This window comes from Lepidochelys kempii, chromosome 1, assembly GCF_965140265.1.
Source record: "Lepidochelys kempii isolate rLepKem1 chromosome 1, rLepKem1.hap2, whole genome shotgun sequence".
Lineage (NCBI taxonomy): Eukaryota > Metazoa > Chordata > Testudines > Cheloniidae > Lepidochelys > Lepidochelys kempii.
Window position 1 is genome coordinate 337,623,968 of NC_133256.1, and position 27,928 is coordinate 337,651,895.

At 41.3% G+C, this 27,928-nt stretch overlaps 1 protein-coding gene across 5 annotated transcripts in view; it reads left to right on the top strand.

Moving 5' to 3' along the window:
- UPF2 (UPF2 regulator of nonsense mediated mRNA decay) overlaps positions 1–27,928 on the top strand; it is a 132,912-nt gene that overhangs the window by 75,021 nt on the left and 29,963 nt on the right. For 4 of the 5 annotated variants that reach the window (XM_073328763.1, XM_073328766.1, XM_073328767.1 and 1 more), the window contains 5 exons: positions 1,712–1,895; positions 10,712–10,851; positions 12,959–13,063; positions 14,704–14,802; positions 16,965–17,132. In XM_073328763.1, coding sequence (XP_073184864.1) covers positions 1,712–1,895; positions 10,712–10,851; positions 12,959–13,063; positions 14,704–14,802; positions 16,965–17,132 — 696 coding nt within the window. Of the gene's footprint in view, positions 1–1,711; positions 1,896–10,711; positions 10,852–12,958; positions 13,064–14,703; positions 14,803–15,360; positions 16,918–16,964; positions 17,133–27,928 lie in introns of those variants that run through there. The other variant, XM_073328768.1, reaches the window with a different exon arrangement.

Consider the following 27,928-nt stretch of genomic DNA (forward strand, 5'->3'; position numbering starts at 1 on the left):
TTTCCTTTTTGCGAATACAGACTAACACGGCTGTTACTCTGAAACCTAACATTTGCTGGGTCATCATCTGAGACTGCTATAACATGAAATATATGGCAGAATGCAGGTAAAACAGCACGGGGGACTTACGATTCTCCCCCAAGGAGTTGAGTCAAATTTAATTAACACATTATTCCTTTAATGAGCATCATCAGCATGGAAGCATGTCCTCTGGAATGGTGGCTGAAGCATGAAGGGGCATACGAATGTTTAGCATATCTGGCATGTAAATGTTTAGCATATGCTGGCTACCAATGTGCCATGCAAATGCCTGTTCTCACTTTCTGGCGATATTGTAAATAAGAAGAGGGCAGCATTATTTCCTCTAAATGTAAACAAACTTGTTTGTCTTAGCGATTGGCTGAACAAGAAATAGGACTGAGTGGACTTGTAGGCTCTGAAGTTTTACATTGTTCTATTTTTGAGTGCAGTTATGTATGAGGTGAATTGAAAAATACTATTTCTTGTTTGTCATTTTTATAGTGCAAATATTTGTAATTAAAATAATATACACTTTGATTTCAATTATACACAGAATACAATATATATGAAAATGTAGAAAAACATCCAAAATATTTAATAAATTTCAATTGATATTCTATTGTTTAACAGTGCAATTAAAACTGCGATTAATCGCGATTAATATTTTTAATTGCGATTAATTTTTTTGAGTTAGTCACGTGAGTTAAGTGCGATTAATCGACAGCCCTAAATGGCATATATATTAACTCAGTTCCTTTGTGGTTAAACTAAAGAAGTGATTATTTAACATATTATGGGGTTCCCTGTCAATACATATCAAATTTGATCAGTCTAAAAATTAAAAGATGTTTTTTCCTGATTGCTGTTAGTCCTGAAAATCTGAAAGTCAGACTGAGTTCTTTCTGGCTTGAACATCACCACCATTAATAAAGGTTTTGCTGATCATACTCTGCCTTCAGATACACCTGCGCAACCTCATTGTTCTCTCATTCTGCCCTTAAATACACTTGTAGAAATAAGTGTAGAATTTCCTTTGCATCTTACAGATGAATGTAGTGCTGGTTTGCTACATATCTCCATAATATGATGCAAAAAGAAAAGGAGTACTTGTGGCACCTTAGAGACTAACCAATTTATTTGAGCATAAGCTTTTGTAAGCTGTATACAGACTAACACGGCTGTTACTCTGAAACCCATAATATGATGATACTTTTGATAGAAGCATCACCCACTGATACCTGAAGTTTTAATGTTCACATTTTGGTGATAAATGTCTTCCCTTTTAAAAATAAATATGATTTGTATGGCTGCATTTGTACAAGAATTGAAATGCACAAAGGACACGTAGGTGCCCATCTCTCATTGAAAGAATCTGCCACAAAAAGGGTATTTACATTCTATATCCATTTTTTTGATAATATTGTCAGTTGCCAAAGATGATTCATTTGGTTATGTAATTTAAAATCTGGATTGTCACTTTAAGATTCCATATGGATTTTTTTATTTTAGGGATTTTGTTCGAATTGTTTCAAACTGTTTTAGCAAGATATATGACTTTAGTATGTTTTTAGTGACTTGTATGCTCCTACATTAAAGAAAATGTTTTGGTAATGTCTTTTTTCTTGGTAAAATAGCTTCAGTCAACATGAAGTACAGTATGTATATAATGTGAGGATGTTTTGTATTTCAGAGGTATGTTTGGTGGAAGAAGAATTTGGAAGTTTGGACAAAAGACCATCCGTTTCCTATTGACATTGACTATATGATCAGTGATACCCTAGAACTGCTGAGACCAAAGATAAAACTCTGCAATTCTCTGGAAGAATCCGTCAGGCAGGTACAAGACTTGGAACGAGAATTCTTAATAAAACTAGGTAAGAAATAATATATCAGCAAAGCCAGTTGTTCGTCTTTTACGCTGTTGTTGTTGTTGTTATTTATTTATTATTCTCACTAACCCTTAGGCGTTTTTAACCTTTTTATGGATTTCCTGACCTGTTCTGAATCTGGGAAATATATTAATTTGATGTACCTAAAGAAACACTAAACACGAAGGTGATTGTGGTTTTTATTTCTGATGACTGGTGTAAAAGGAAAAGGAAATCCACCATCTCTAATTTTGTCAGTACGCAAGAGCTTTTGGCTGATTTGATACGGTATTTAGTGCATCCAGCAGTCCTGGTGGCTGAGTAGCTCATCACACAGAAGCGTATCCATTGGGTCAATTACCTGGACTCCTTTAAGGTATATGGGACCCTTACAGTCAAACACTGGGCTTTTAGAACAAGTAGGGTGGCCAGGTGCCCGGTTTTCGACTGGAAAGTCCGGTCGAAAAGGGGACCTCACAATGTGCGGTTACTACTAGTGAGGGAGGTGCCAGGTCATCACCCGCTCCAGCCCCCTACTCATCAGGGGCCACCTCCTACCTTCATTGGGTCCCAGCTCTGCAGGAAAATCCGTCCTGACCCGGGAGGTGAGGGTAGGAGGGGAAGAGCAGTGAGTGATGCAGGGGAGGGGTTAAGAGGAGTGGACAAGGATGGGGCCTATGGGGAAGGGGTGGGGCCTCGGGGGAAGAGGCAGGACAGGGTTGATTCCGGCACTTCTGTTGGAGTGTCCGGTTTTTAAATATTACCAAGTTGGCAAACCTAAGAACAAGGCATTCAAATAAGCATGAAATGTGTATTGTAATATCCAGTTATTGAAATGAACAGTTGTGCCTACTCATGTGGGCTAGTGGATATTATGTGAAACTAGGGGTCATTTGAGTTCTGTTCCTCAGTCTTGACATGTGACCTTAGACAACTCCCTTGACCCCTTTCATTCAGTTTTCCTTCTGCATTACCTGCCTCTTAGCAGTTGATTGAACCAAGTTTAAATTGATTGAAAACCATCTTGATAGTCTTCAAGGAAAGACACTGCAGAAATGCAGTGTGTTAGTATATTTGTTGTTTGTATTTCCACAGGCACACTCATGAATGCATATAGAGGGGCAGCTGGGCTCCAGTGGACTAAGCATAGGGATGGGTGTCGAGATCTGTGTAACATCCCTGACTTTGCTACGCCACCTTCGGCAATTCATGAAATCTCTCTGACTCTCATTTACACCATTCCATAAAATGGAGATAAAATTATTTACTAAACCACCTATTGGAAGAGCTTTGAAATATACAGTTCTTTTCATCCACAGAAGTGTGGTGTTAGCATGTCTCCAGTGAATACTTAAATAGATGAGGAAAATGGTGCTTTGGGCATCTTTTTCAGCACTCTAGGAAGGGTAAACTTGACCACTTAGTATCTTTTTCTTTAAAGTTAGGCCTGCAAAGTGTCATGAGTGTTCCAATGTTTGCTATGTAGAGAGATTAACAGTGTCTTTAACAATGATGTATTACAGAAATAAAGTAGAAAAAATACTTTTGCTTGAACTTTTGGAATATCTAGCAAGTAGCAAGCAGATCTGGAGACAAACTAAGTCACTCTTTAAGAGACTTCAATGAGTCAAGGAGACTTTAGGAAGTGGTTGACAGATAGCTTTCTGGAAGAAATCCTTCCCTTCAGGATGCATAAAAGTTCTGCAGGATAAAAGTCACCAAGGAATTGCTACTGGTGGTCTGCATCAGAGGAAGAAATGACAGTTGTCATGTGGAGTTACAATATTCTTTATTCCCTGGGTTGAAAAGGTTCAGTATAATCCTGTATTTTCCAAGACACATGTTGACTTACTCTTATGTTAGGCATGGCAATAGCAATTCTTGTCAAATTGGAATAGTTTGGAACTACAATAAAACAAGGGAACCTGTTTGCTATTCTGTTTACTGACCACAGCTCTATTTCTAGAAAGCTGACTGTCAAACATCTTGAGTCTTTTATGTTTTCCTTGGAATGCTCATAAATAGGCTCACAGTTTTCAGTGGAGGAAATTACTCTATGAGAATGTGCCTCCCTTACTTATGCAAAATATAAACACTACTTCTGTTCTCTTTATGCTTCTATTAAACTGGATTCATAGACTGATTTATTTAAAAAGCATATGGAAACTAGTGCTGCATTTGTGAGTTACTAAAAGGTAAACCTGTTCTTCTTCCAACTACAGTGGTATACATTTATGAAACACTCCAAAGTTATCTGTGTTGAAATTAGTTAGCATCAGGAGCAAACACCCAGCCATGGGGACCCCACAGCTCAATTGACCAAACACTCCCTAATGTTTAGATCTAGAAACACTAGGGTAGTGATGCATTTAAAAAAAAAAAACATCTTTATGCAGTGCCATTGGCTGTTAATGTATTCAGTCGTTGAATGGATTTATTTTATAATTTTTAATTTCTAATTGGAAGCCCTGTTTTGCTAGAGGCTTTTTTGTGGATTTTTTTACTTGCAAGTGTTTTAGGCAAGAACTTGATCCACACTACTTCTAGTTAAATCAGTTCAGTTCTCAAAGTAATCCCTTAATTTAAGGGTCAATATGTGGAGAAATTATGCATTGAATTTTATTTTTAAGAGGAATTTGCATTTTGTTCACTGTGCTATTCATTTAATTAAAATTCTTCAAATATAATTTAGTATTAATATCAGACTTTGATTTCCTTATATATGTTATGATGATCAGAAAGGAAAAAAACAATTTGGAATGGAAACCATTTCAGGTGAAATTTTTTCCCTTCCTCATGGCATGATCTAAACTACTGCTTTCATGATCTCTAACTCACCCAAAAAGGCAAATTATGACTAATTAGATGCATTTTAATATATTCCTTTCAAAGATGCCCAGCAGTTTCTTCTGTATGTAAAAGTAATTTCCAGCCTCTGAACCATTTTCTGTAAATCGGTTGCATCCAGTACAGTAGTGGGATCTCCTTATTCCTGGAGCGTGAGTGAGCCAGTTTTGGGGAATGGCATTCCGTTGTGTTCATTCTGGCACCAGACAGGCAGATCACTGTTGTTATTTTTAAAGCTGCGATTGGATGAGTAACTGTGTTGGATTTCCAGTATCTTTTGTTCCCAGTTGAACACACACATGGTAGGATAGTTGCTAATCCGTTGCTGTTATGACTATACATAGATAAGAATCTTCTGGACCCTACTCTCTTTCTCTGTTCATATCTTTGAAAGCTATTATGATAGGTGCAAATATTTTCACTGGAAAATATTTTGTTTGAATAGTTTTAATGAGGGATCTGACCAAACTCCAAATCATAATCTGTTCCTACACGATTTTAATAATTTTGTCAGATTTGTATTTCTGTGGATTTATTTCTGAGGTTCGGTAAAGATTCCAGATAATTAAAATGGATATATGACAGATTTTTTTTATACTATTTACTTGACACTGTTCTAGCCTGTGTTAATATTTTGTACTTTCACACACATGCCTATCTATCTCTAGATATGTGGCATGAATATAAGAATAAGACATCCGAAAGAACTTTACAAATTATTTACATGCACATACAAGAGGAGCCAATACATGGTTGGAAATGAACTTTTAACAATTTGGTGCAGCAGCTTGACATGTAGTGAGGAAGAATATAGTGTCCAGTTGAAATTACTGTGTAGGAAAGAAATTTAAGCAAGCAGAGTGTATTGTAACTGCCAAAATGGAAATTTAATCAAGACTAAAAGGTTAATAGTCCTACTCTAGCAAAACCGGCTTGTGATTTGAAGTGATCACAAGTGGCTAGGACGTCTATTATATTTCTTGTTCGTATGATAGCAAGTCGAGCAAGTAGAGTGCTCCTCTAACATCTCTGCTTGGCACTGGATCAGTATGATAGAGGGAAGATTGCCGCTACCTGCTCTCACACCGTTATTACCAGGTTTTTTTTATGTGGTGGAGATGCTAGTTAAAAGGATTTCACTGGTCGGATGGGTTGGCTGCTCTCTAAATAGGCTGATATGGAAGCAAAAACTAGTAGTACTCTTTGCTCTCATCACCCTTTCTCCCATTCTAATCACATTCCCTTTACCTCTGCCCATACCTTCCTTAGGCCCAGTATCCCCTACGCCAAGGGTCGGCAACCTATGGCATGCGTGCCAGTTTTTAATGGCACGCTGCTGCCAGCCAAGTCCCAGCTGCCGGCCCCAGCTCAGCCCGCTGCCGAATCCAGGCCGGACCCCAGCAGGCAGCAGTGTGCCATTAAAAATCCTGCCTGCCCCAGCCCGCTCTTCTCCGCCCCCCTCCCCCTGCACCGTGGGGGCAGGGTGAAGAAGCTTGCTCCTGCCGGCTGCTGCTGCAGGGCAGGCAAGCTCCCCCGTCCCCGCAGCGTGCTGGGGTCCTGCCCCTCCTCCTCTCCCTCCCTGCCACCCATCAGCTGACGGCCCTTGCAAGGGAGGGGGAGAAGCCGCAGCTGCCCGGGGAGGAGGCGGAGAAGAGGTGGGGACAGGGCCTTGGGGAAGAGGGGTGGAATCAGGGCATATCGCCTCCTGCCGTGAGCCGCTCTGGGCAAGGGGCTGGGAGCACCCACACCCACATCTCTAGCCCCCTGCCCTGACCCCCCTCACACACTCCCAGCCCCCTGCCCTAACTCCTGCACCCTCCTCACACCCCCCAGCCCCCCATGCCATGCCCTGACTCCTGCACCCCCCTCACACACCCTCTGCCCTGACCCCACACACCCCAGCCTCCTGCCCTGACCCCTGCACTCCCCCCAACCCCCTGCCCTGACTCCTGCACCCTCCTAACACACCCCCTGCCCTGACTTCTGCATCCCCCACACCCCATTCCCTGACTCCTGCACCCTCCTCACATACCCCCAGCCCTCTGCCCTGACCCCGGCACTCCTCATACACACCTCCCAGCCCTCTGCGCTGACCCTTGCACCCCCTCCACATCCCCAGCCTTTCCTCCAGCACCCTCCACACATACCCAGTCCCCCCCACACCCCATGTCCTGATTCTTGCACCCCCCACATTCTCACCCCCACCCTGAGCACCAAACGGGAGCTCCTGCACTCTTCCCCCCCACCACATTCCTACGTGCACCCCTCGCACAAAATGGGAGCTGCCCAGCTAAGCACTCCACGCCCAAACCCCAACCCTGAGCCCCCTCCCTCATTCTAGCTCCTGCTCCTTCACCCCCAGCCCTGTTCTCAGTGCATTCCCACCCTCAGCTCCGTGCAGAGAGAGGAAGAGAATGGGCTAGAACCAGAGAGAAGGTAGGTACCCACTCTGTGTGGGCAGGGCTGGGATCCCAGACCGGCAGCGGGCTGAGCAGGGCAGTAGCCAGGACCCTGGCTGGCAGGAGCCGGCAGACGGAACCCCAGACCGCTGGCTGCCGGTCTGGGGTTCTGGCTGCTGGCCCCTTGCCAGCCGGGGTCCCGGCCAAAGGCCCCGCTCAGCCTGCTCCCGGCCTAGGTGAACGGAACCCCAGGCTGGCAGCGGGCTGAGCGGACCGGTGGCATAAGATCAGCATTTTAATTTAATTTTACGACAATACGACATACAACAATAGTTTAGTTATATAATATATAGACTTATAGAGAGAGACCTTCTAAAAAATGTTAAAATGTATGACTGGCACGCAAAACCTTAAATTAAAGTGAATAAATGAAGACTTGGCACATCACTTCTGAAAGGTTGCCGACCTCTGCCCTACACAGTTCTCTTCTCTCTAAAGATACCTTTTCCAGTGCTCACTCCTCAGTCTCAACTCTTGCTCTCCTTGATTGTTAACTCATCCAATGTAAATGGATGTTGGGGTTTGAAACTGGAACAGCTTTAAATATATTTCTTTTCATTAAACTTCAGGTGCTGTTTAAAAGTGTTACCGTTCTTGAGTAATCTGTCCATGGAAACCCAGGTTTTCATACTTGCTCCTTCAGCCAGTATGGGTTTGAAGTGCAGCTGAAAGACCATACTCTCATGTCCTCCTTAAGAATACCTTTGTGATTCAGCATCAGTCCATTAGTTCTGAGGGGAGTTGTGTCCAGTTCATCATTAGAAAGGAAGATTGATAGCTTGGAGCCTCTGGAATTGGCAGGAAGGGAGTGTGTATGCATGAGCAGAACTTGAGTCAAACTCCACGAAGTACAAAACAATACCCTAGTATTAATAGCATTACTGAGATTTGGCAAATTTAAATGTCTTATTCAGGACTTAGGTCCAGATTTTCTAAAGTGACTTATGATATTGGGTGCCCTGTCCAAGACCCCTTAAAAGACCCTGGCTGATTGCGGGTGCTCAGCGCTTTCTGAAACTCAGGTCCTTTTAAAGTCTCCAGTTGGGTACTGAAAAAAACATGGGGTTCCCAAAATCACTGTTCATTTAGAAAATCTTAGTAGATAAGAATTGTATACATCAGCATTGCCAAGTTTGATCTAAGTACCTCACATGGCCGCCATTAAGACTGTATCTGAGCAGCTCACCTAAGAATGTGTTTTGTTTTTTAATTCAAGGGAGTACTGGATCCTCTTGTATGAAATATTGCATTGTTTAATATAAGCATTTGAGTAGAGAAGTGCTCTGAAGCCCTAGTATTTTGTTGTCATGCTACTGGTATAGATTTATATTATTAAACTGATGTGTCTGTAAAATCGCAAAAGTTACTGCATGACCTGTTTTAGGACACTTAAAATAAATCTGTTATCAGTGAAGTGTCTAACAGCCGACCAGCAAATTGATGTTATACAATAAACTAGAGTAGGTTAACATTTGTCTACTTTGAGTTATAGAACTGAAACAAGGAAAAGGCACCGCACTTGTTTTCTAGTGATCTGTAGATTGAAGGCTACACAGATCTTTCTAACAAAGCCTGGCCATCAGATTTTCAAAATGCTTCCTTGTAACTTTTCATGACTTATAGCACAACTCATGGATAATGATTAAAGGAGCAATGTGAATAATATTTCTGCAGTGGATTCATGGACATAGCCAATACAGTTGCATTTGGGGTAGTCTGTACTGAGCTGATCATTGTTGGTCTGTGTTGAAGCCCCAATTTAATGCACTCATGATGGCCCATAGAAGCAAAAATCTCTCTTGCTACAAAAATTTGTCCCCAGCTCAGGTTTCCACAGTTATGAAAATGAGCCCAAACTTGCTGCAGTAGATTGAAGCATTGGTTGCTGTAATAAGAAACAAAAGTAGCTACTCAAAGTTCTTGGAGAATGGAAATTAGTTCTTTCTTTGCACTCCAGAATAACTAACCTAACTGTATGGGTCATATAGTTTAAACTATGAATAAGGTACTGTGTACTGACTACATCAGTTTTGAAGGGTATCTTTGAAAAATCATTGGCTGAAATCTTCTGTGTTGGGCAAGGCTAGCATCAATATCATTCTCTGCTAGCTCAAACCACAATCCCCATGAGTATAAAGTGGTTTTGTGGATTAATGAAAAAATTTAAAGTATGTATGAAAGAGTACTTTGTGCTAGAAGCTTGTCCATTTTTGTAGTGGATGGCTTAGCTTTAGCAAGATTTTTTTCAAAAATAAATTACCTTGTTTTTCCATATTTCAGAGCCATACTCAATTCTCATATGTTTTTTATTAATAGTTTAACTATTTCTAAGACTAAATTGTAAGCTGAAATATACCTGCTGCATTTTCTGATCTGATAATGTGTAATGGGGTCTGATTCCATAAAGGAGAATTGAAATTATATCACAGAATATTTAGTGACATAGTAGCAGGGTCTGGGATAATCCAAAATTATTCAAACCAAAATTAAAATACACTTGTAATTATTTAAAGGAAACAATATAACTAAGAGAACAGATCAAATTGAAGGATAATTTCATGAAGAAATCGGAGCATTAGTGAGTTGGTTGTCTTGTCAAAATAATACAAAACAAAAACCGAAGACAAAGTAGACTTAACAGGGATGGAGACAATGAGTCTGTTAATGGAGAAGATGGTAAGATGAGCTGGGACCCTTTGAAGTATTCCTCTCTACAGTATGATAGGGACATTAGGTGACTGCTTTGGGAAGGGTGCAGGATTTGCCCATACATACTCAAATGCAGGATCTCAGGACCTTACTAGGGAAACAAAAAACAGTTTGTTTTACAAGAATCTATTATAAACAGGCTAAATGTTTTGTCCAGAGTTATGAAATGTACTGAGTTTCATTTTATAATAAATCACAGTAACAACAAAAATGTTTACTGTGGTTTTGTTTGATGTAGTGCCATAAATTGAGAATTGAGAGTTTCTAATACAGGTTGTAGGAATTTTCACTACATGCTCTGAAGTGTTTCTTAAACAGTCTGTACAGTTCTTGATAAATCTCCCAGAATACTGAAAATCACACTGCAGAGATCCAATAACATCCAGCATCTGGCATTTTATGTACAGCATCTAAGATGTTTGTGTCATTTTAATGTAGCCTTCAAAATGTAGTACAGGGGAGTTGAAGAAATTTCAAAGATATTTTGAGATGTAACACTTCTTTACTTGATCGGTGTTCTGTGGAAATTCCTAAATGTTCCCAGTAAAAATTCTTTCTTGAGTTGTTTTGAAACCATTTTCTCTTACGATTTTGCTCAGAAAGAAATACCTTATACAATTATAAATACATATATCATTCAAGACTTAATCACTAGTCCTGCATAATACTTTAGTCAGCATTTACTAGGGTTGGGTTTTTCAAACTGTCATACATCAGTGCAGTATTTTTAATGTGATGCCACAGCAAAAGATTGCTTCCTGTCTAACACATTCTATTCCTAATCCCTTCCTATTTTTCAACTCTCAGGCATTGTGAATGACAAAGATTCAAAAGATTCTATGACGGAAGGAGAGAATCTGGAAGAAGAGGAAGAGGAGGAGGAAGGTGGAGCAGAGACAGAAGAACAGTCTGGAAATGAAAGTGAAGTAAATGAGCCAGAGGAAGAGGTGATCACATTCATTTACCTTGTTTTGCACTATTCTTACATAGAAGGAAAAATACTTAGCATTTTGCAAACCATAAAGGCCTAAACTGGGGTTGGCAAACTTTTTGGCCCAAGGGCCACATCTGGGTGAGGAAATTGCATGCAGGGCCATGAATGTAGGGCTGGGGCAGGGGGTTGGAGTGCAGTAGGGAATGTGCGGTGTGGGAGGGGGTGCGGTGAGCAGGAAGGGGCTCAGGGCAAGGGGTTGGGGCAGAGGAGGGGTGTGCGGCGTATGAGGGGGATCAGGGAAAGGGGTGGGGGTGCACAGTGTGGGAAGGGGCTCAGAGCAGTGGTGCAGGGAGGAGTGCCTGAGGGGTCTCAGGGCAGGGGTTTGGGGGGCAGGAGGGGTTTGGATGCCGTAGGCGGTTGGAGTGCAGGCAGGGGGCTCAGGGCAGGGAGTTCCCCATTCCCAGCCAATGGGAGCTTCCAGGGAGGTATCCACAGGCAAGAGCAGTGCACAGAGCCCTCTAGCCCCCTCCTCCCCCCAGGGCTGCAGGGACGTGATGCCGGCCGCTTCCTGGAGCAGAGCGGGGCCTGCTGCACCGCGGGGGTGGCAATCCTGCAGGCCAGATCCAAAGCCCAGAGGGGCCGGATTCGGCCCGTGGGCCGTAATTTGCCCAACCCGGGCCTAAACCTTGTGGTAGGCCTGCATAAAGCCTCGAAGTCAGTTGATGCAGCATTGCTCTGCTGTGCACAGGGCCCTAGTTGTAGAGAGAATGTTTAGGTGGGATTCTAAACCCTATGTGCTGTGGAGTTACCAGTTCTGCTTGTGCTTCATGGAGGGAAGGATTCTACCTCCTAGCTTCTATGGAGAGTCCCTGTACAAAAATCCATTTGCTCAGGTTATGCAAAAAGGGCCCTTAATAATGTCCCTCAACACCCCTCGGAAGGTAGGCAATAATATCCCCATTTTACATGTGTGGAAAAGTGAACACCGAGCATTCAAGAGACTTTCCCAAGGAAATAGTGGAAAGGAAGGGTTAGAACTCAGTGCTGTCCTCAGTCCACAAGGAAATAGTGGCAGAGGAAGGGTTAGAACTCAGTGCTGTCCTCAGTCCACAACCCTGTGCTCTGCCCAACAGAATCATAGAATATCAGGGTTGGAAGGGACCTCAGGAGGTCATCTAGTCCAACCCCCTGCTCAAAGCAGGGCTAATCCCCAATTTTTGCTCCAGATTCCTAAATGGCCCCCTCAGGGATTGAACTCACAACCCTGGGTTTAGCAGGCCAATGCTCCAACCACTGAGCTATCCTTTCCTCCCCTCCTCTCATGCTACCTCTCAGCATAGCTATTAATCTGTAAATATAAAGCTATTTTTGTACCATCTCCTATACCAGTTATTGGAGCAGATGCATTAACTATCATATAAAAGACCAAAACTAAAGGAAGCAAGAGGCACATTGTGCTGTTCATCATTTTTCCTGTGTAATATGGATAATAAGAAGCATTGGGATCGTGTCAGTCTTCATTACTGCTTCAGTAATCTTTTGAATCAAATTGATATAGCCAATACAAAAGCAAGTGTGCAATATGCTAATATATGTGATCTTGAAAATTCTAACTTCTGTGGCTTAATGTAGCTCAAAGTTCGTTTCTCTCTCCAAGTTTGTGTGTCTCTTTTTGGTCCAGTAAAAGATATTACCTAACCCACCTTGTCTGTCTAATATCCTGGGACCAACACAGCTTCAGCAACACTGCATAAAACAGCTTGTCTAATAAAAAATTAGTCTGCTTTCAGATCAGTCTCACTGGGGAAAATGTAACTTGTTCAATAAAGAACAAGTTTTGGAAACAACATGAGGACCCAGGCATAGGGCAGATCAAGGGTTAGTGTGACAGTAAGATGAGTATTCAAAAACTGATCGCTAACTGTCGCTAGATGGCATGGCATTATCATTCGAAGCAGACTACATTGCATGTTGTGATCAAAGATCAATCAATCGATTATACAACATTTCATGGCACTGAGGGGGGCTGTAAATAGTGAATGCACTTAATGTTTCTCTCATTAAATTATGTTAAAATGTAGCATGTCATTAAAATTTAAACTTTAAATATGCTATTTCAGGAGTGCTCAGACAATGACGATGAGGAGGGTGAGGAAGAAGAGGAAGAGAATACTGATTACCTCACAGACTCCAATAAGGAAAATGAAACTGATGAAGAGAACACAGTATGTGCCACTGCTTTTGAATAATGAGACTGGTTTTACATGCTCAGTTTTCTTGACTGAATATTTTTAGCAGATAATGCTCATTAGAGATTAGGGGACATACACTAAAAATATTCACAGATGTTCTTTCAGACAAAAACAAGTTCAGTTTGACATTTGCAACCCCTTAATGTTTGCTTTTCACAGACATTCATACAAACAATTTTACTTACAAGACTCTTAGGAAAGTGAAAGTGTCACAAGTAATCATGAAAATACTCATTCACATTGGAAGAGATTGCATAGCCATTGTGAAAACACTGAGTGGACTGCTAGAAAAAAGGGAAGTTTTGACATGCTATTGAGGTAACTAATAGCAAATTGACATGGTAAAGTAGATTCTCCTTCGTGTCACAGAATTGTAATAAGGAAGCAGGACAAACAAACAAAAAGCAGCAGTGAAGAAATGATGGGGGTGTGTTGTTACATCACTATCGAAAGCAACCACATCAAACCTGGTCATCCAGCTGTGTGCCTGGAGTGTGGTCTAATAGTAAGATGGGGAATGATCACCCCAAAACAGATGTGCTGTGGTAACATCTGAAAAAGTAGCATATTGAGGTATTTGCTGTGTTACATTCTGATTACCTCCATTCAGATCAAAAAGACGCACCAAATGACACAGTCACTTGGATCATGGAAACAAGCAGAAGCATTGCCAGAGGCGGAAACAGGTGTGATAGAGAATGAGGACCTATATAGACGGCCTTTGATGCCAGTGTCTCTTGGGTGATGGCACTTGCTTAGTATTAGTCAGCTGTTCTGACATTAATGAAAGAGAGCCTTTAGCCCAGAGAAGGCACCCAAGGAGGTCATTCAGCTGTTGGAGAGTGGGAAGGAGGATGTTATGCAAGAGATTCAGCAGAGACTACTGAGGTTGTTGGTCTTGCAACATTCTGCTGCTGCTTTACTGGATGGTGGTGCAGAGGCAGAACCAGTTGGCCCCCCACTGAGCTGAGTGTCTTGTTTCATATTGTTAGGTCTACAATTTTGTTCCGCTTAAAAAGAATAAAAATTATCATAGACTAAAATGTGTTCTCAAGAACTATATGCCAAACAACCACAAAGCCTCTCTGTAGATAACTAACTAGGGTCTCATTGCATCAGTGCACCCTTACATCAGCTGTCCCATGAATAGATGATGATTATTATTTACAGTAGTACCTGCTATATGTGTGTGCTTTACAAATATTTATGGGCAGTCCCCTCTGAATAAGCTTTCTAATTTCCCAATCTAAGAAATACAGCCAAATCAATTAGTTGCAGTTGCAGATGGGGAGAGAATATTATTTTGTATATATTGTAGTCATGATATCTAAAATAAGTACAAATCAATGTGCCAACTGTATTGTAACATATTGCAGATAATCAGTTTTTAGGCAGTGATCAATGTTAGTAAGCATTAGAGCAGTAAACACCAAAATTCCTAAACTGGGCAAATCCATTCTAACATTTTTTTCCTTCAGCAATTTTTTTTAAACTAAACCCATGACAAATTTTGTCAGAGATGCAAGCAGAGTAATTTTCTTAGTAATTCGGATCCATCCTGAACTTCACTACTGCTGAAATTAATGTAACAAAATATTTGTCTTCTAAACCAGGAAGTAATGATTAAAGGAGGAGGACTTAAACATGTTCCTTGTGTAGAGGACGAGGACTTCATTCAGGCATTGGATAAAATGATGCTGGAGAATCTTCAGGTATTAGTCCTTGTTATCGTCTTAGATTAAATAAGCACCTTTACTGCATAGTTGATTCTGAAATAAGTGGTTAACATGGAGCTGCTTGCACCATGGGATGTGGGTGTTTTTTCATACTCTGTTTTTGGCTGCCATCCTTCAGTGCTAGGTTTTCTTAATTCTGCACAACTGCTGTGCGGCCTTTTTTTTTATACAAGTCCTTCTGCCCAGCTTCCTAGGTAGGGGCCTTTTGGGAAGAACAGTCATGAAAATCAGTCTTGTATGCTGGGGTGGTTTGGCTCAATCCTGTGCTTTCACAAAAGCCTCCCTTTCCCCCTTAATCTTTACTCCTTCTCCTGTCGTTACAAATATCCTGCAGCTCTGAGTGCTAAATGGAGCTCTATTAATCCTGTGCTTTACTGACCAGCAGGTGTGCTTCTGAGATGCACCCATCCTGCCAGCTCAGGAAGGGAGAGATAATCCAAGATTCAGTCTTGGGTCTGCTGTTTGATAATATCCTGATTATTAATTGTGAAGTTTAGATTAAAAGGCAATATTAAATTGCTTCTGCTCTTCCAGTAGTACTGCCAGACACCACATAGATGAATTGGCCTTTGGATGGTGCCGTCCTAATTGACTGAGAAGATACACAAAGGAATTCTCATGTCTTCTTGATGAGCCTACTGATGTTGCTGGAGTGGCGGAAGTTATAGTTTATACTTGTTTCTTTGAATGCTAGTGATATTTCAGGGAGGTATTTTATTATACAGACTAATCCAGACATGCTGCTAGGGAGTAAGTTTTCACTCTTGTAACATCCAGTGGGACGTGATTGATTCTTTGCTGACGGTGCATCTTCTAAAACAGGCATCATAAGTGGGCTTTTAACAAGAGTCAAATCTGTTCACCCACTTTCGTAAAGTAAATTTCAATACAAAAAATGTTTCCTGAACATAACGCAACCTTGTCAAATGCTGTAAAACTGCTAAATTATATTATTTCTATTGTCGGAACACTCAATTCCAGATATTTTCAATATGACTTGTGACTGGGGATGTGTTCTGAGTGCAAATAGATACTTTTTCTTTTTTCTTTTCTAAAATTCATGTCAAGGGGAAAAGTTTTGAGCTGGTTATTTTTTAAAGCTCAGAAATGAGATTTGTATTTCTGGAAGGTGAAGATGCAGAAACTAGTTCCAGACGAGCATTGGCGATTTATTGTGGCATACCTAATTGATGTATTTGATAAATTAAATATGTTGAATCTGTCAGTAGAGGGATGCAATACAAGCATTTTTAAAATTACAGATAAGGCAGTGGCCATTTTGAGAAAACAGAGCCTGGGCCAGAGTAGAAAATAATGCCTTAACCTCATTTGAATTTCTTAGTGACTGCTGTGGAAGGATGGAAATTTCCGTGGACACTGGAAGGAGCAATTACTGATTATGTAGGAACTCTATAAAATGAGCTCAAGTACTGTTTCAAGAATCAGTGATTAAGGAATGGAAGTAGTATGGCTGGAGGAAAATTGCTTTTAATAAAGCAGCTGTAAATTGTTTTCTTCTGCCCAATAAATATCTGGAGATGCTGACTGATTCTTTCAACTGACTGCTCAATAAAGATAAAGCCAATGACACAGACACATTTTTGGCTTTATGCATCATGTGATTATCCCTACATAGGATGTTAAGCATTATAAATGTTGCTGCCATTTGAATTTACATAGCATATCAATGGCTAAAATAAAAACAAAACAAATGACATCTGGAGAATAATTTGGTAATCTGTTGCAAGCACTGTATCAAGAATAGAGTAACGGGAATATTACAAAAAAATCTGAATCCAGAATTACTAATCTTACTATATCCAATTTTAGTTGAATTGTTTCTTTAATTTAAAAAATCATTCACAAATCCCTTAAAATTGAGTATATTTCCTTGTTGTTGTTTTCTAAATTAACATTCTGCAATGTTCTCAATTCTACGTAATGAATATAAGAGGGTAAGAAGTGTAGCAACTCGGAAGGAAACAATACATTTTAATGAGACTGTACACATGTATATAGCTCTGTTATTTTAGAAGGTAATTTACATTTTTTATGAAAAATGAATTGTGAAAACAACAAAGCTTTCATATTTTCAGAATTTGATTGCCTAGAGCATTTTGCATCCCCTTTCTCTTTAGCAACGGAGTGGAGAATCTGTGAAAGTTCATCAGCTGGATGTTGCTATTCCTCTGCATCTCAAGAGTCAGCTAAAGAAGGGTCCACCTTTGGGTAGTGGGGAAGGAGAATCAGAGTTGGGAGACACAATGCCATTTGTCATGTTAACTCGAAAAGGCAACAAACAGCAGGTAAGGGATTATATGGATGTAAGTAAACATTTTCCTTTGTCATAACTTAAAGAGTTTGGTTTCTTCATCTTTATTTCTTACAGTGGGATGCAGTCCTCTGTTCTGTTGATGGGAACTCCCTGGAATTCTAAATTCTTACTAGGAGTCGGAGAGGACCACTTTATACCTTTATTTGTTTTTATATTAAGTTCTCTAATTAGACCAAAGAGAGATGCTGAGCAATGTTTGTTATGTATACAAAGTACAGGCGCAGTTTAACTGGCAGCTGGGAATTTGAATCCATGGCGTTATAAGATGCCACTGGAACTTGGAAAGACAGCATGATTAACATCAGCAACAGGAGTAATATACTCAAGGGATTGTCGCAGATCTATCCCACTCTTGCACACTCACCAGACTGCTGATGAGATCCATCTCATTAGGCCCCAGGTGCTGTAAGCCTCCAGAATCTAAACGCAAGTCCAGGCACTGCCCCGGCTTGGCATTCCTGAGCATGCTTTCAGGGTGTAAATCCTCTGTCTAGCACCCTCTTCTGAGAGCTGAGGCACTGCAGTTCAACTGCCTAATCACTAGGGACCAGTGCTGACCTTTTAAACTTCCTGGGAGCTTAAGCATGTCCTCTCCTAGAAGTCCAGCCATGTGGGCACTTTTACCATTTTCTTCTTCAGGGGCATATTGATAGTATAAGCATAAAGACATAGCACAAGATTCTAAGAGACCATTGCTCTTTATTTAATAGTACAAGAAACACAAATGTAGACAAAATAATACACACTTATATGCACTTCCTTGAATAATGTCCCTATGGCTGCTCCACTTGAGGTACGCATGCATCCTATGCACCTTCGATCAGAGATTTTCTGCAGCGGTAGGTATACATCCTAGGTATCCTCATGACCCATACCAAGGATGTATAGGGCTGCGGCTGACAAACCACACTCCATTTCTTCTCAACTTCCTTGGCGTAAGGCGGAGGATCTAGTGGTGCCCACTTGTGCAGCCACTTACTTCACTTGCTCTTGGTCGTTAATTTACCTATATTAGTTTAGGTTTGTATATGTTTTATATTTGTTTAGTTTTGTTGTTTTTTTTCCCTATAAACTTAGGCTTTTAGCCTCTCCCCTTCCCCACACTCCCTTCAGGTGAGAACCCACCTTGCTGAAGGAGCTTTCTTTTGCTTTTCCTTTGGGCATACCTAAATCCGCAGGATTCAAATTTTGCCTCACTTGCCGGGAGTCCTTCCGAGTTAGTGATGGCCACTCGCACTGTATCCGCTGTTTAGGGGGTACTCAAATGCAATCAAAGTGTAAGGTTTGCTCAGGATTCAAAGGATGTTTCAGGAAAGACAGGGAGATAAAGTTTTGTCTCCTTATGATTGAATCCTCTGTCCATCCTACATCACAATAATAATCCTCTACCTCAGACCCTCCGACAGCAGTTTTGAAGTGACCACAGTTCCCCACCAACCTCTGCACCTTGATTACCTTCCAGACCTGTGCGGGAGAGATCTGCAGCACGGACAGTGTGAAGTCTCCAGCCAAAAGGCTATCTAAATCTCCTCAAAAAGAACCTGGCCCTGAGAGACCAGCTGTACCAAAAACCTCCAGGTGAAGGTTCCAAGTGGTCCCAGTACCAGGGTTCCCTCTACTCTGAAATTCTCAAGTACCTCTAAAACCCACGGTACCCATCACCTGGTACCAAAACGTACCTTGGTGTAACTGAAATATGATTGAGGTATCTGAGACTCTAAAAATTCTGTATTGAGAAAGATGGTACTATCTGAGACCTCTGCTGCTGCTTCGGTACTCAGATCAGTCATTCAGCTGACAGTGCACTCTGCACCACATCTGCACTCTGCACCTCCTACATCTGAGACTCATCTAGTTTCTGCACAGATTCACTTAGTACTGAAGCAGTTTTGATTTTCCAGAAGTTTATTCATCTCTGATGAACCTGAGTGCCCTCTTGTTGAGTTCAGCAAGACTTCCAGTATCACAGCCAGAATTATCTCCAGTACATTATCAGTAACCACTGGTTATTGATATCTATCGTTCAATCAATCAACAATTGCTAGTGGTTCCCTGGTACCCATGTGGACAGACACACTTCCTAGTACTCCACCCTTGTCTATCCCCCTTCTGGACTATGCAGAAGACAGCTCTTCTGACTCCCAGATTTCCATACAAGGCTCCTTTGATTATCAACCCAGGTCTGATTCCCATGAATCTGTCTCCTTGAGGAACACTTCAAAACACAGGCAGTCTCAAACTGTTCCTCATCTTTCTTGGTATCTCTGGCCCTCCCCAATGGCCATATTGAGATCCTTGAACAGCTTACTGTCAGCAGTTCTCCAATGCACTGAACTCTCGGAATCCCACAGACAACGCTCTCCTGTCATGTGTCCGTCCCCCCCATCCCCCCAGCACATCAATCCCAGTCATGAGAAAAATTGTTGAAAGAACAAGAACAAAGAACTGATGAGGAGGTTACCCTTCAGATTAATACTTCATCATCCCCTCCAGATGAGGCTGTTACCCCTTCCACCTACTGTAGATGATTTCAAAGTTTCAGAACTTGATGACGAGAATGGGTGATACTCTGCAAATGCCATTAGAAGAAATCCAGGAGACCCAGCATAGGCTGTTGGATATTATTCATACACAGAATCCAGATGAGTGCCTTTACCTTCAAATGAGGCCTTATTGGAGTTTCGAAGACAATTTGCTAAACCCTGGCCACTGCTCCTCTTGTCTTCTAAGAGAGCAGATGACAAGTGTTGTGTTCTGGCTTGGCGTTCAGAGTTTTTGTTTTCACACCCTGCCCCATCTCTTTGGTTGTAGATGTGGTGAATGAATCCAACAGGCAACATCGTTTGAGAACTGCCCCACATAACAAAGACTAAAAGCGCTTGGACATTTTTGGTCACAAGGGCTACTCCTCTGCTACTCTGAAATTCCGAAATTACCAGGGGATTCTTGCTAACTACAACCATGTCACATGTAGCAAGTTTAATTCTTTTAATGAGCATCTCCCACAGGAACAAAGGGAACATTTTCAATCCATTATTATTGAAGGACAGCTCTTTATAAGAAACAACTTTGCTAGCCTCTCTTGACACATTCGATACAGCAGCTCGCTTCATCTCCACAGCAGCTGTCGTGTCTAGCCTCATGGTTGTAATCCTCAGGAATTAAGATGATGGAAACATGGTAGAAGATCTTCCATTTGATGGACTTCTGTGGACTCACTGAACAACTGATAGTCCTTATGTTCTCTCAAGAATTCAAGGTGACTCTCCGCCCACTAGGGATTTTTACATTGGCAAATAAGAATAGATTCAGTAGGTCACAGACATCCCAGAGATCTTGTCCGTCTGTTTTCTACCTATAACAGATCATCAGACTCTCCTAAAAAAGAAATCTAGGTTCCAGACAACTTACCTGTTCTTATCAGCCAAGCATTCATTTTGACGCCTTGGTTGAGGGTTACAAACATTTCCACATTCTAGATCTGATGCTGCAGCATCCTACCCACATCCTCTCCCACCTTTTTGTAGGTCGAAACCTGTCTCCCATTTCTGCAGCTCATGAGAGCAGATTACTTCCAATGGATGGGTTGTGGAGGTTCTAACATTGGGATACTCCATTCATTTTCAGCCCTGTCCATTTTCAGGGATCCATCTCACAAGTCTCCCCTGAGGCAAGAGGTTCTGTCATTTCTCCACAAAGGAATTGTGGAACTAGTTTCCACACAGTATGGAGGGAAAGGATTTTATTCCAAATCCTTCCTGGTTCCCAGAAAGAGGGGCAGATGAACACCAATCCTAGATCTCAGGATTCTCAATATCTTTGTCAAAGTAGAAAAGTTCAGGATGGTGACACACACGGCTCCTCGGGCAGCTATCTGGAATTTGCCAGTACTCTTCACCACTCTGTTTTCTTCTCTAAGCACAGTTCTGACTCTCAGTACCTTTTAACCATGCTTGTTTTCCCTTAGATTCCTTTACGTGGGGGGAAAAACATTTTCCACTCTGTTCAAAATAGAGAATGTCTTCTTAATCAGTCTTGCATGAATGAATGAATGAATGAGGGAAGGAAGGAAGATCTTAGGATCTTCAGGACGCCACAGCTTCCGCAGAATTTCCTGAAAACAGACTTTCAGTTTCAGATCAAGTTGCAGTGTTTGCTATTTTAGGTTTTTGAAAGAGCTGCTATTCTAGCTGAATTTGTTCAACTCAGAAATCAGTGATTTCTAAAAAATCTCTTTTTGATTCTGTTTGAGGCAAGTATAGGGGAAAATTCTGCTGTGAGTTTAAAACCATTGAAAATGGAAACTCTTTTTATAAAACAAAAAACCTAACTCTTCCTTGGTGCTGGCGGCATTTGGCTTTTTGGTGCCATTTTCCTCTAAGCATCCCAAGTCATGCAGTTGTCCTTACCTAATTGTCTGGTTACTTAGATATATAGTGCATATATTTGAGCATTCCTGGATAAGTAATACGTACAATGCACAAAAAAGTGCCTAGTATTTGCTGAAGATGCTTTTTTTATACAGGTATGTCATGGCTTTTTAAAAATACCTTTTACATTTTGGGGGGCATCTAGTGATGGTGAAAATGAGTGATAGTAGTGGCTGGAACCAGGCAGACAAGGGAGGTACTGTGCAATCTGCTTTCCAATCAACCTAAGTCCTCATCTTCAATGCCTCTGTATCCTTGACTCAGCCAGGATAGCCAGCCATGGCAAACTTTTGTGGTTTTGTGACTTGGTTAAATTACTGCTAAGGTACCAGGATGAGACCACTAACTTAATTTTCACTTTGAACTGGATTTGAATCTGATTCTACAGAAGTGGTAAGTCTTAATGTTTCCTCTTATTAGCATCACGTTAGTTTCCACTTATTTATCATTACTAAACTGTGGTAATATATATATATTATTCTTTCCATAGATTGTTAATCATGTTCTAGTATACTGAACAGCAGTGGTTCCCTCTGATTCCACTCATCAGCAAGGTCCTAGAGAAAATCAAGAGAGACAAGGCTCAGGTTATCACGATCATCCCCGTGTGGCCTCGCCAGCACTGGTGCGGGACGCTATCAAGCCTGTTGGCGATCCCTCCATGGCCTCTGCCGAACCGACCAGACCTCCTGTCACAGGATCACGGTCGACTCTTGCATCCCAACCTTGCGTCCCTCCATCTTATGGTGTGGTTGTTGCTGAATCCTGAGGAATGGGCCTGTTCGGAAGGAGTCCAGAAGGTCCTCCTCAAGAGTAGAAAGCCGTCGACTAGACAGACTTATCTGGCAGAGTGGACGAGGTTCGCCCTGTTTGGTCGCCCAGCGGGAATCTCCCCTTCGCGTTCTTTGGTGCAGTCCGTCTTAGACTGCCTGCTTCATTTGAGAAACCAGGGCTTGGCACACTCCTCTATCAAGGTGCACCTGGCGGCCATTTCTGCTTTTCATCCTCCAATCCAGGGGCAGACGGTGTTCTCACATGACATGACGGTCAGTTTCCTCAGAGGTCTTGAGAGACTTTTTCCACAAGTTCAGTCCCTCAGTGGAATCTCACCTGGCTCTGCCCAGACTCATGGGCCCGCCCTTTGAACCTTTGGCCTCGTGCTCCCTGTCTCACCTATCGTGGAAGGTAGCTTTCCTGGTGGCGGTGATGTCAGCGAGGCGAGTCTCCGAGCTGCGAGCCCTGACCTCAGAACCGCCATACACGGTCTTCTATAAGGACGTAGTCCAGCTCCGGCCCCACCCAGCCTTCCTTCCCAAGGTAGTGGCTACTTTCCATGTGAGCCAGGACATCTTCCTTCCAGTCTTCTGCCCCAAGCCCTATGAGACTGATGATGAGAGGTGCCTTCACGCTTTGGACATAAGAAGGGCCCTGGCTTTCTACCTAGATCGGACAAAGCCTTTCCGTAGGTCGATTTAGCTTTTCATCTCTACAGCTGATAGAATGAAGGGCCTCCCGGTGTCCACGCAGAGGATTTCTAACTGGATCACCTCTTGCATTCACACCTACTATGAGTTGGTGGGAGTCCCTCTGCTGCCGATCGTCAGAGCCCACTCAACCAGCGCACAGGCATCTTCGGCAGCCTTCCTGACATACTTCCCAATCCAGGACATCTGTCTAGCCACGATGTCATCCTCAGTGCACCCGTTCACAGCCCTCTATGCCATCGCTCAGCAGGCCAGAGATGATGCTGGGTTCAGCAGAGCTGTGTTGCAATCTACATGTCCGTGAACTCCTACCCATCTCCAAGGGGTACTGCTTGGGAGTTACCTAACTTGAATGGACATGAGCAAGCACTTGAAGAAGAAAAGATAGTTACCTTTTTCTGTAATTGGTGTTCGAGATGTGTTGCTGATGTCCATTCCACAAGCCACCCTCCTTCCCCGCTGTCAGAGTTTCTGGCAAGAAGGAACTGAGGGGGTGAGAACCGGCAGTGCCCTATATACCGCAGCATATGCGCACCACTCCAGGAGGCACCGGAGCCGGTCCCCTATGGATACTGCTGAGGGAAAAAACTTCTGGCACTGGTGCATGTGGCGAGCGCACACAAACCCTAAGCTGAATGGACACGAGCAACACATCTCGAAGAACACCAGTTACAGAAAAAGGTAACTGTCTTTTCTGAGTTGTCTTCCCATCAGAAGTTGTGCTGAACTATATCCAATAGCTGCTTTTGGTGTTGATCTATAATGCAGAAGAGCAAGGAACAGATCTTCCTGCTATAGGATTTTTGTTGTCTGTCTGTACAGTTCTCTCAGCCAATCCATTCTCTTGTGAGTAATGTGGGCTGCTAGTAATATGACCAAAAACCATATTTCATTTGGAATGACTTTAATTCTGATGCTTTGAACTGTGGTCTGTTGTCTGTCACTAGTTGTTCTGGAATACCGAAGTGAGCAAAAGTGCACTTCAGTTTCTTGATAACACTGTGACATGTTGTGTCTTTCAAGTACATTATTTCTGTATACCTGGAAATGTAGTCCACGATGACCAGGTAATGATACCCTCTGAATCTGTATAAATCTGCAGGTTATCTATTCAAAGGTCCCTCTGATAGAGGTTTTTGTACATTCTATGGTTCAGCATTTTCTTAAGTTGATTTGTACCAGATCTCCTTTCAAAAGTCCAATATCAAATCCTCCATCGAGTTCTTCCATCTTTCTCAGTAGGCCCATCTGGCTGCTACACTGCAGCTGAGAAAGTTGTTAGTCTTTGATCACATGTACTCGGAATGCATAGCTTTTGTCTTTGTAAGTTTTCTGTGGTAAACAGGCCCATTTAGTTCAGAATACCTCCAGGGCTAGTCACAGCTCTGTTAGGTGATTTCAGCTCTGGGAGGGATTGATGGCAATTATAAGGCTTTGTCTACACTATGCACCTTTTAGCGACACAGCTGTGCTGCTACAGCCGCGCTGCTTAAAGGTGCTCAATGTAGCTGTTGGTTGTGGCAGGAGAGAGCTCTCCTGCTGACAGAAAGCTTCCTCCTCCTCCGAGTGGCAGCAGCTTTGTTGGCAGAATGTTCACACCAGCACTTTTTGTTGGTAAAACTTTTGTCATTCAGGGGTGTGGTTTTTTTGACACCTCTGAACAACAAAAGTTTTGCCAGTGAAGTTCCAGTATAGACAAAGCTTCAGTCCCTTCTGAGATGACTGTGACTTTTAGTTCCTGTGTCAGTTTTGAAGTCAGTCATGCCATGAATATTCAGTTTCATTCTCCAGCCAGGCTCTATGTCATCACAAGTGTTAGATCCCAGAAACAATGGGTTTTAGTTGTCTGTAATATGAGTCAACTCCCTGAATCCTTTGGTGTGGCAGAGAGCTGCAAAATCCATATTTCGTTAATGTAATATTACAACGTGCACCTCTGGCTGGACATGCATCATCTCTTGGGATATGACTATTTCCATACCTTGTGCATGTAGGCTGGAATTTGTCCCTCCTGTTAGTTCTCACTCTCCTTGCCTCAGGAGTTTTATAATAATGACTTTTAACAGTCAAGTGTCTGTCAGCTTCTAAGCTAGCTTCAGGTTTTTCAAATTGCTCCTGCCCTTTTGTCGCTTTGACTAATTGTGACTGCTTTGTATCTGTATAGCTCTGGCTAGGGTTAAATCTCTCCAACTTTAGCTGCTGGAAAGATTTTTATCTGTTGACCCAATAACCAGACTGTCTCTGATACTGCGTTCCCAAAATCACAATTTTCAGCCAATGTGTCCAGAACTCTTCTAAAACATTCACCGTTTTTTTTCCTGGTTTTTTTAATTCTTTGATGAAAACATGCTCTCTCATAAACCATATTTCTTTGGGATAGAAAGTATCCATCAAACATAGCCAGAACCCTTTGATAGCCATCTTTGTGACTGTCTTCAGGAAAGTCAAAGGATTTAAAAATATGCTCTGCTTGCTTCCCCTAGCATAAATTAGAGAAGATACAGGTATATCTCCAGTTTCTTTGTGGAGTTTGTTTGCCATTTGAAATTTTGTAAAATACTGCTTCCAGTCTGTCCATTCTGAAGATTTGTCAAAGCTGAAATTCTCTGGGGCTTTGAAGAATGACATGAGATCCTTCAACCTTTTGTTGTTGTTCTCCTTCTGATTCTTTTCTTAATTTACTCCTGACATTATGTCCTGTACTCCTGTATCAGAGATGGACTGGCTACACAGCTTGTTTATACACACTAGATGTGTTTATCATAAGATCCTTTAATGCTCTGCCAGATATGGCAGAGTTTAGCTTAAATAAGGTATTTTACACACAGCACCACCTACTGACTGAACAGTATGATGCAGTTTAGCATTTCATTACACATTCTGCACAGACTGAGGCTTTTGTGGTTTGGGAAATATGGTCTTAGAGAAAAATATTTTAATTGAAACAATTGAGTCCAAGTTATTTAAGGGACAGAAAAATGGTTCAGGCAAATACTGTAGAAACACTTTAACTTGCATAGACTTGGAGACACATTGCAAATTACTGAATCTTATGATTTATTAAGTGAGGACGCACAATAAAAGGAAAACACATCATAAAATACACAGTGTTCCTTAAAGCCATGATCTGACTAATGTATAGGAGTTTTTGTAGAAGTTATGAGATATTATTCATATGAGACATCACTTTTAGCATCTGTTAAATCTTTTCTGAGAGGCGAGAGAGGCCACAATTTCGTGTGTAGATTAAAAAAATTACTTTATACCACTTCCCTTTTATTTCCCTTTACAGTATTTTGGGACCTCTTTTCTTGAACTAGTTATGTTGCTTGGAATGGTAGTAGTATATTTTTATAGTGCTAGTGGGGGGAAACAGATACTTGTATATTAACTTTACTTTTTTGTGTGTACATTCATGCAGGAGCTGATCATGGTGTCTGTTTTATTTAATCAAACATTTAACTCCCAAATATATACATCATAGTATTTGTGCTATTGAGTATGAAAAGTGATCAATAAACTCCTATCTGTTAACTGATAAAAGGTTTTATATACCAACTTCTGTGATCACAAGTCTAATTCCAAACTTGAGAATTCTGTTTTCATGTCAATGGGTTGACTTGTGCTTTACATTTTGAATTACTTTTAGTAAAGAATAAGAGTTACTTGTGTGTGCATGTACGTATCTGGGTTTAGTAGTAACAGTAACAGTTTACTTTTTTTATTTCCTTGTCATTCATGTAAAAAGCATTTTCTTGAATTCTTTTTTCTTGGGAGTTGCGTATTAAGTTTAAATTTCTAGATTTTTTTTTTCAAAGCTTTAACTGTAGCAATTAATGAACCAATCAGAGATCTTGGGAAACTCTTCATTATGACCTCTTTTCAACTGTTTCAGGATAATTTAGCTGGGAATTTTGTAAAATATTAAGTTTTTTGGGAGCATCATAGTATGTGTGAGAGGAAAATGGTGCTGGCATTTTGTGGTTTGAAAAAGAAAGCTGATCTTGTTCTGAATCTTCCCTACCACCACCCTCAATATTTGCTTTTGGGAGTAGGCTCTTCCTGGCAAAACTCTTTTTGGTGGTTCTAGAAATGTAAAATATGTTGCCTTATAGAATACTTTGGTCATTGAGTAAATGAAAGACTTCTTTGTCTACAAATTTGTGTTCAGAAAAAACATACCCTAGCAGTCAGTTTTAAAAGAAAAATAAGAAGAGAAGAGGTGGAGTTGAAAAGAAAATAATTGTGTTCCTTCATACAGTACTAAGTGAATTTTAAACCTGTGTGAGTAGAATATACACTGATTTTTGAAGTGAGGGAAGTCTTTAATAGATATCAAGACTGCTATCAAAATATTGCTGTATGTATTTTATGCCTTTTGACACAAGTAATGTATATTATATACATATTATTTTAAAATAGGTTTTTTTAGTAGATTAATTCAGTTGATCAGCCCTGCCACAGACAAACGTGTCTTTCCAGTAAATTAGGTTCCCAACTACTAAACTTAACAATCAGCATTAGCCATTACAGAGTAAGTATAGAGTCCAACTCTAGCATAGAAACTGTTCACCTATTGTGTTTCCACCGAGGGAAACCATCTGGGGTTGTGCAATTACATGTGATTAATGAGGACAACAATTTGCAAAAAAAATTGTATGGTTTTTCCTTCAGTTTTATTTAAGATTATTTGAAGTAAACTGTAGTAGTAATGTCCCACCATCTCATCACCATGTGAGCTTAATCTCTGTAGTTCTGTAGATCTGGTTTGAACTCTGTTTATCTTATCTGAGCTGCAGAAGAGGCTAGTCTTGGTAACTGGAATTTTATTTTTCTACATAACAAAACACTCC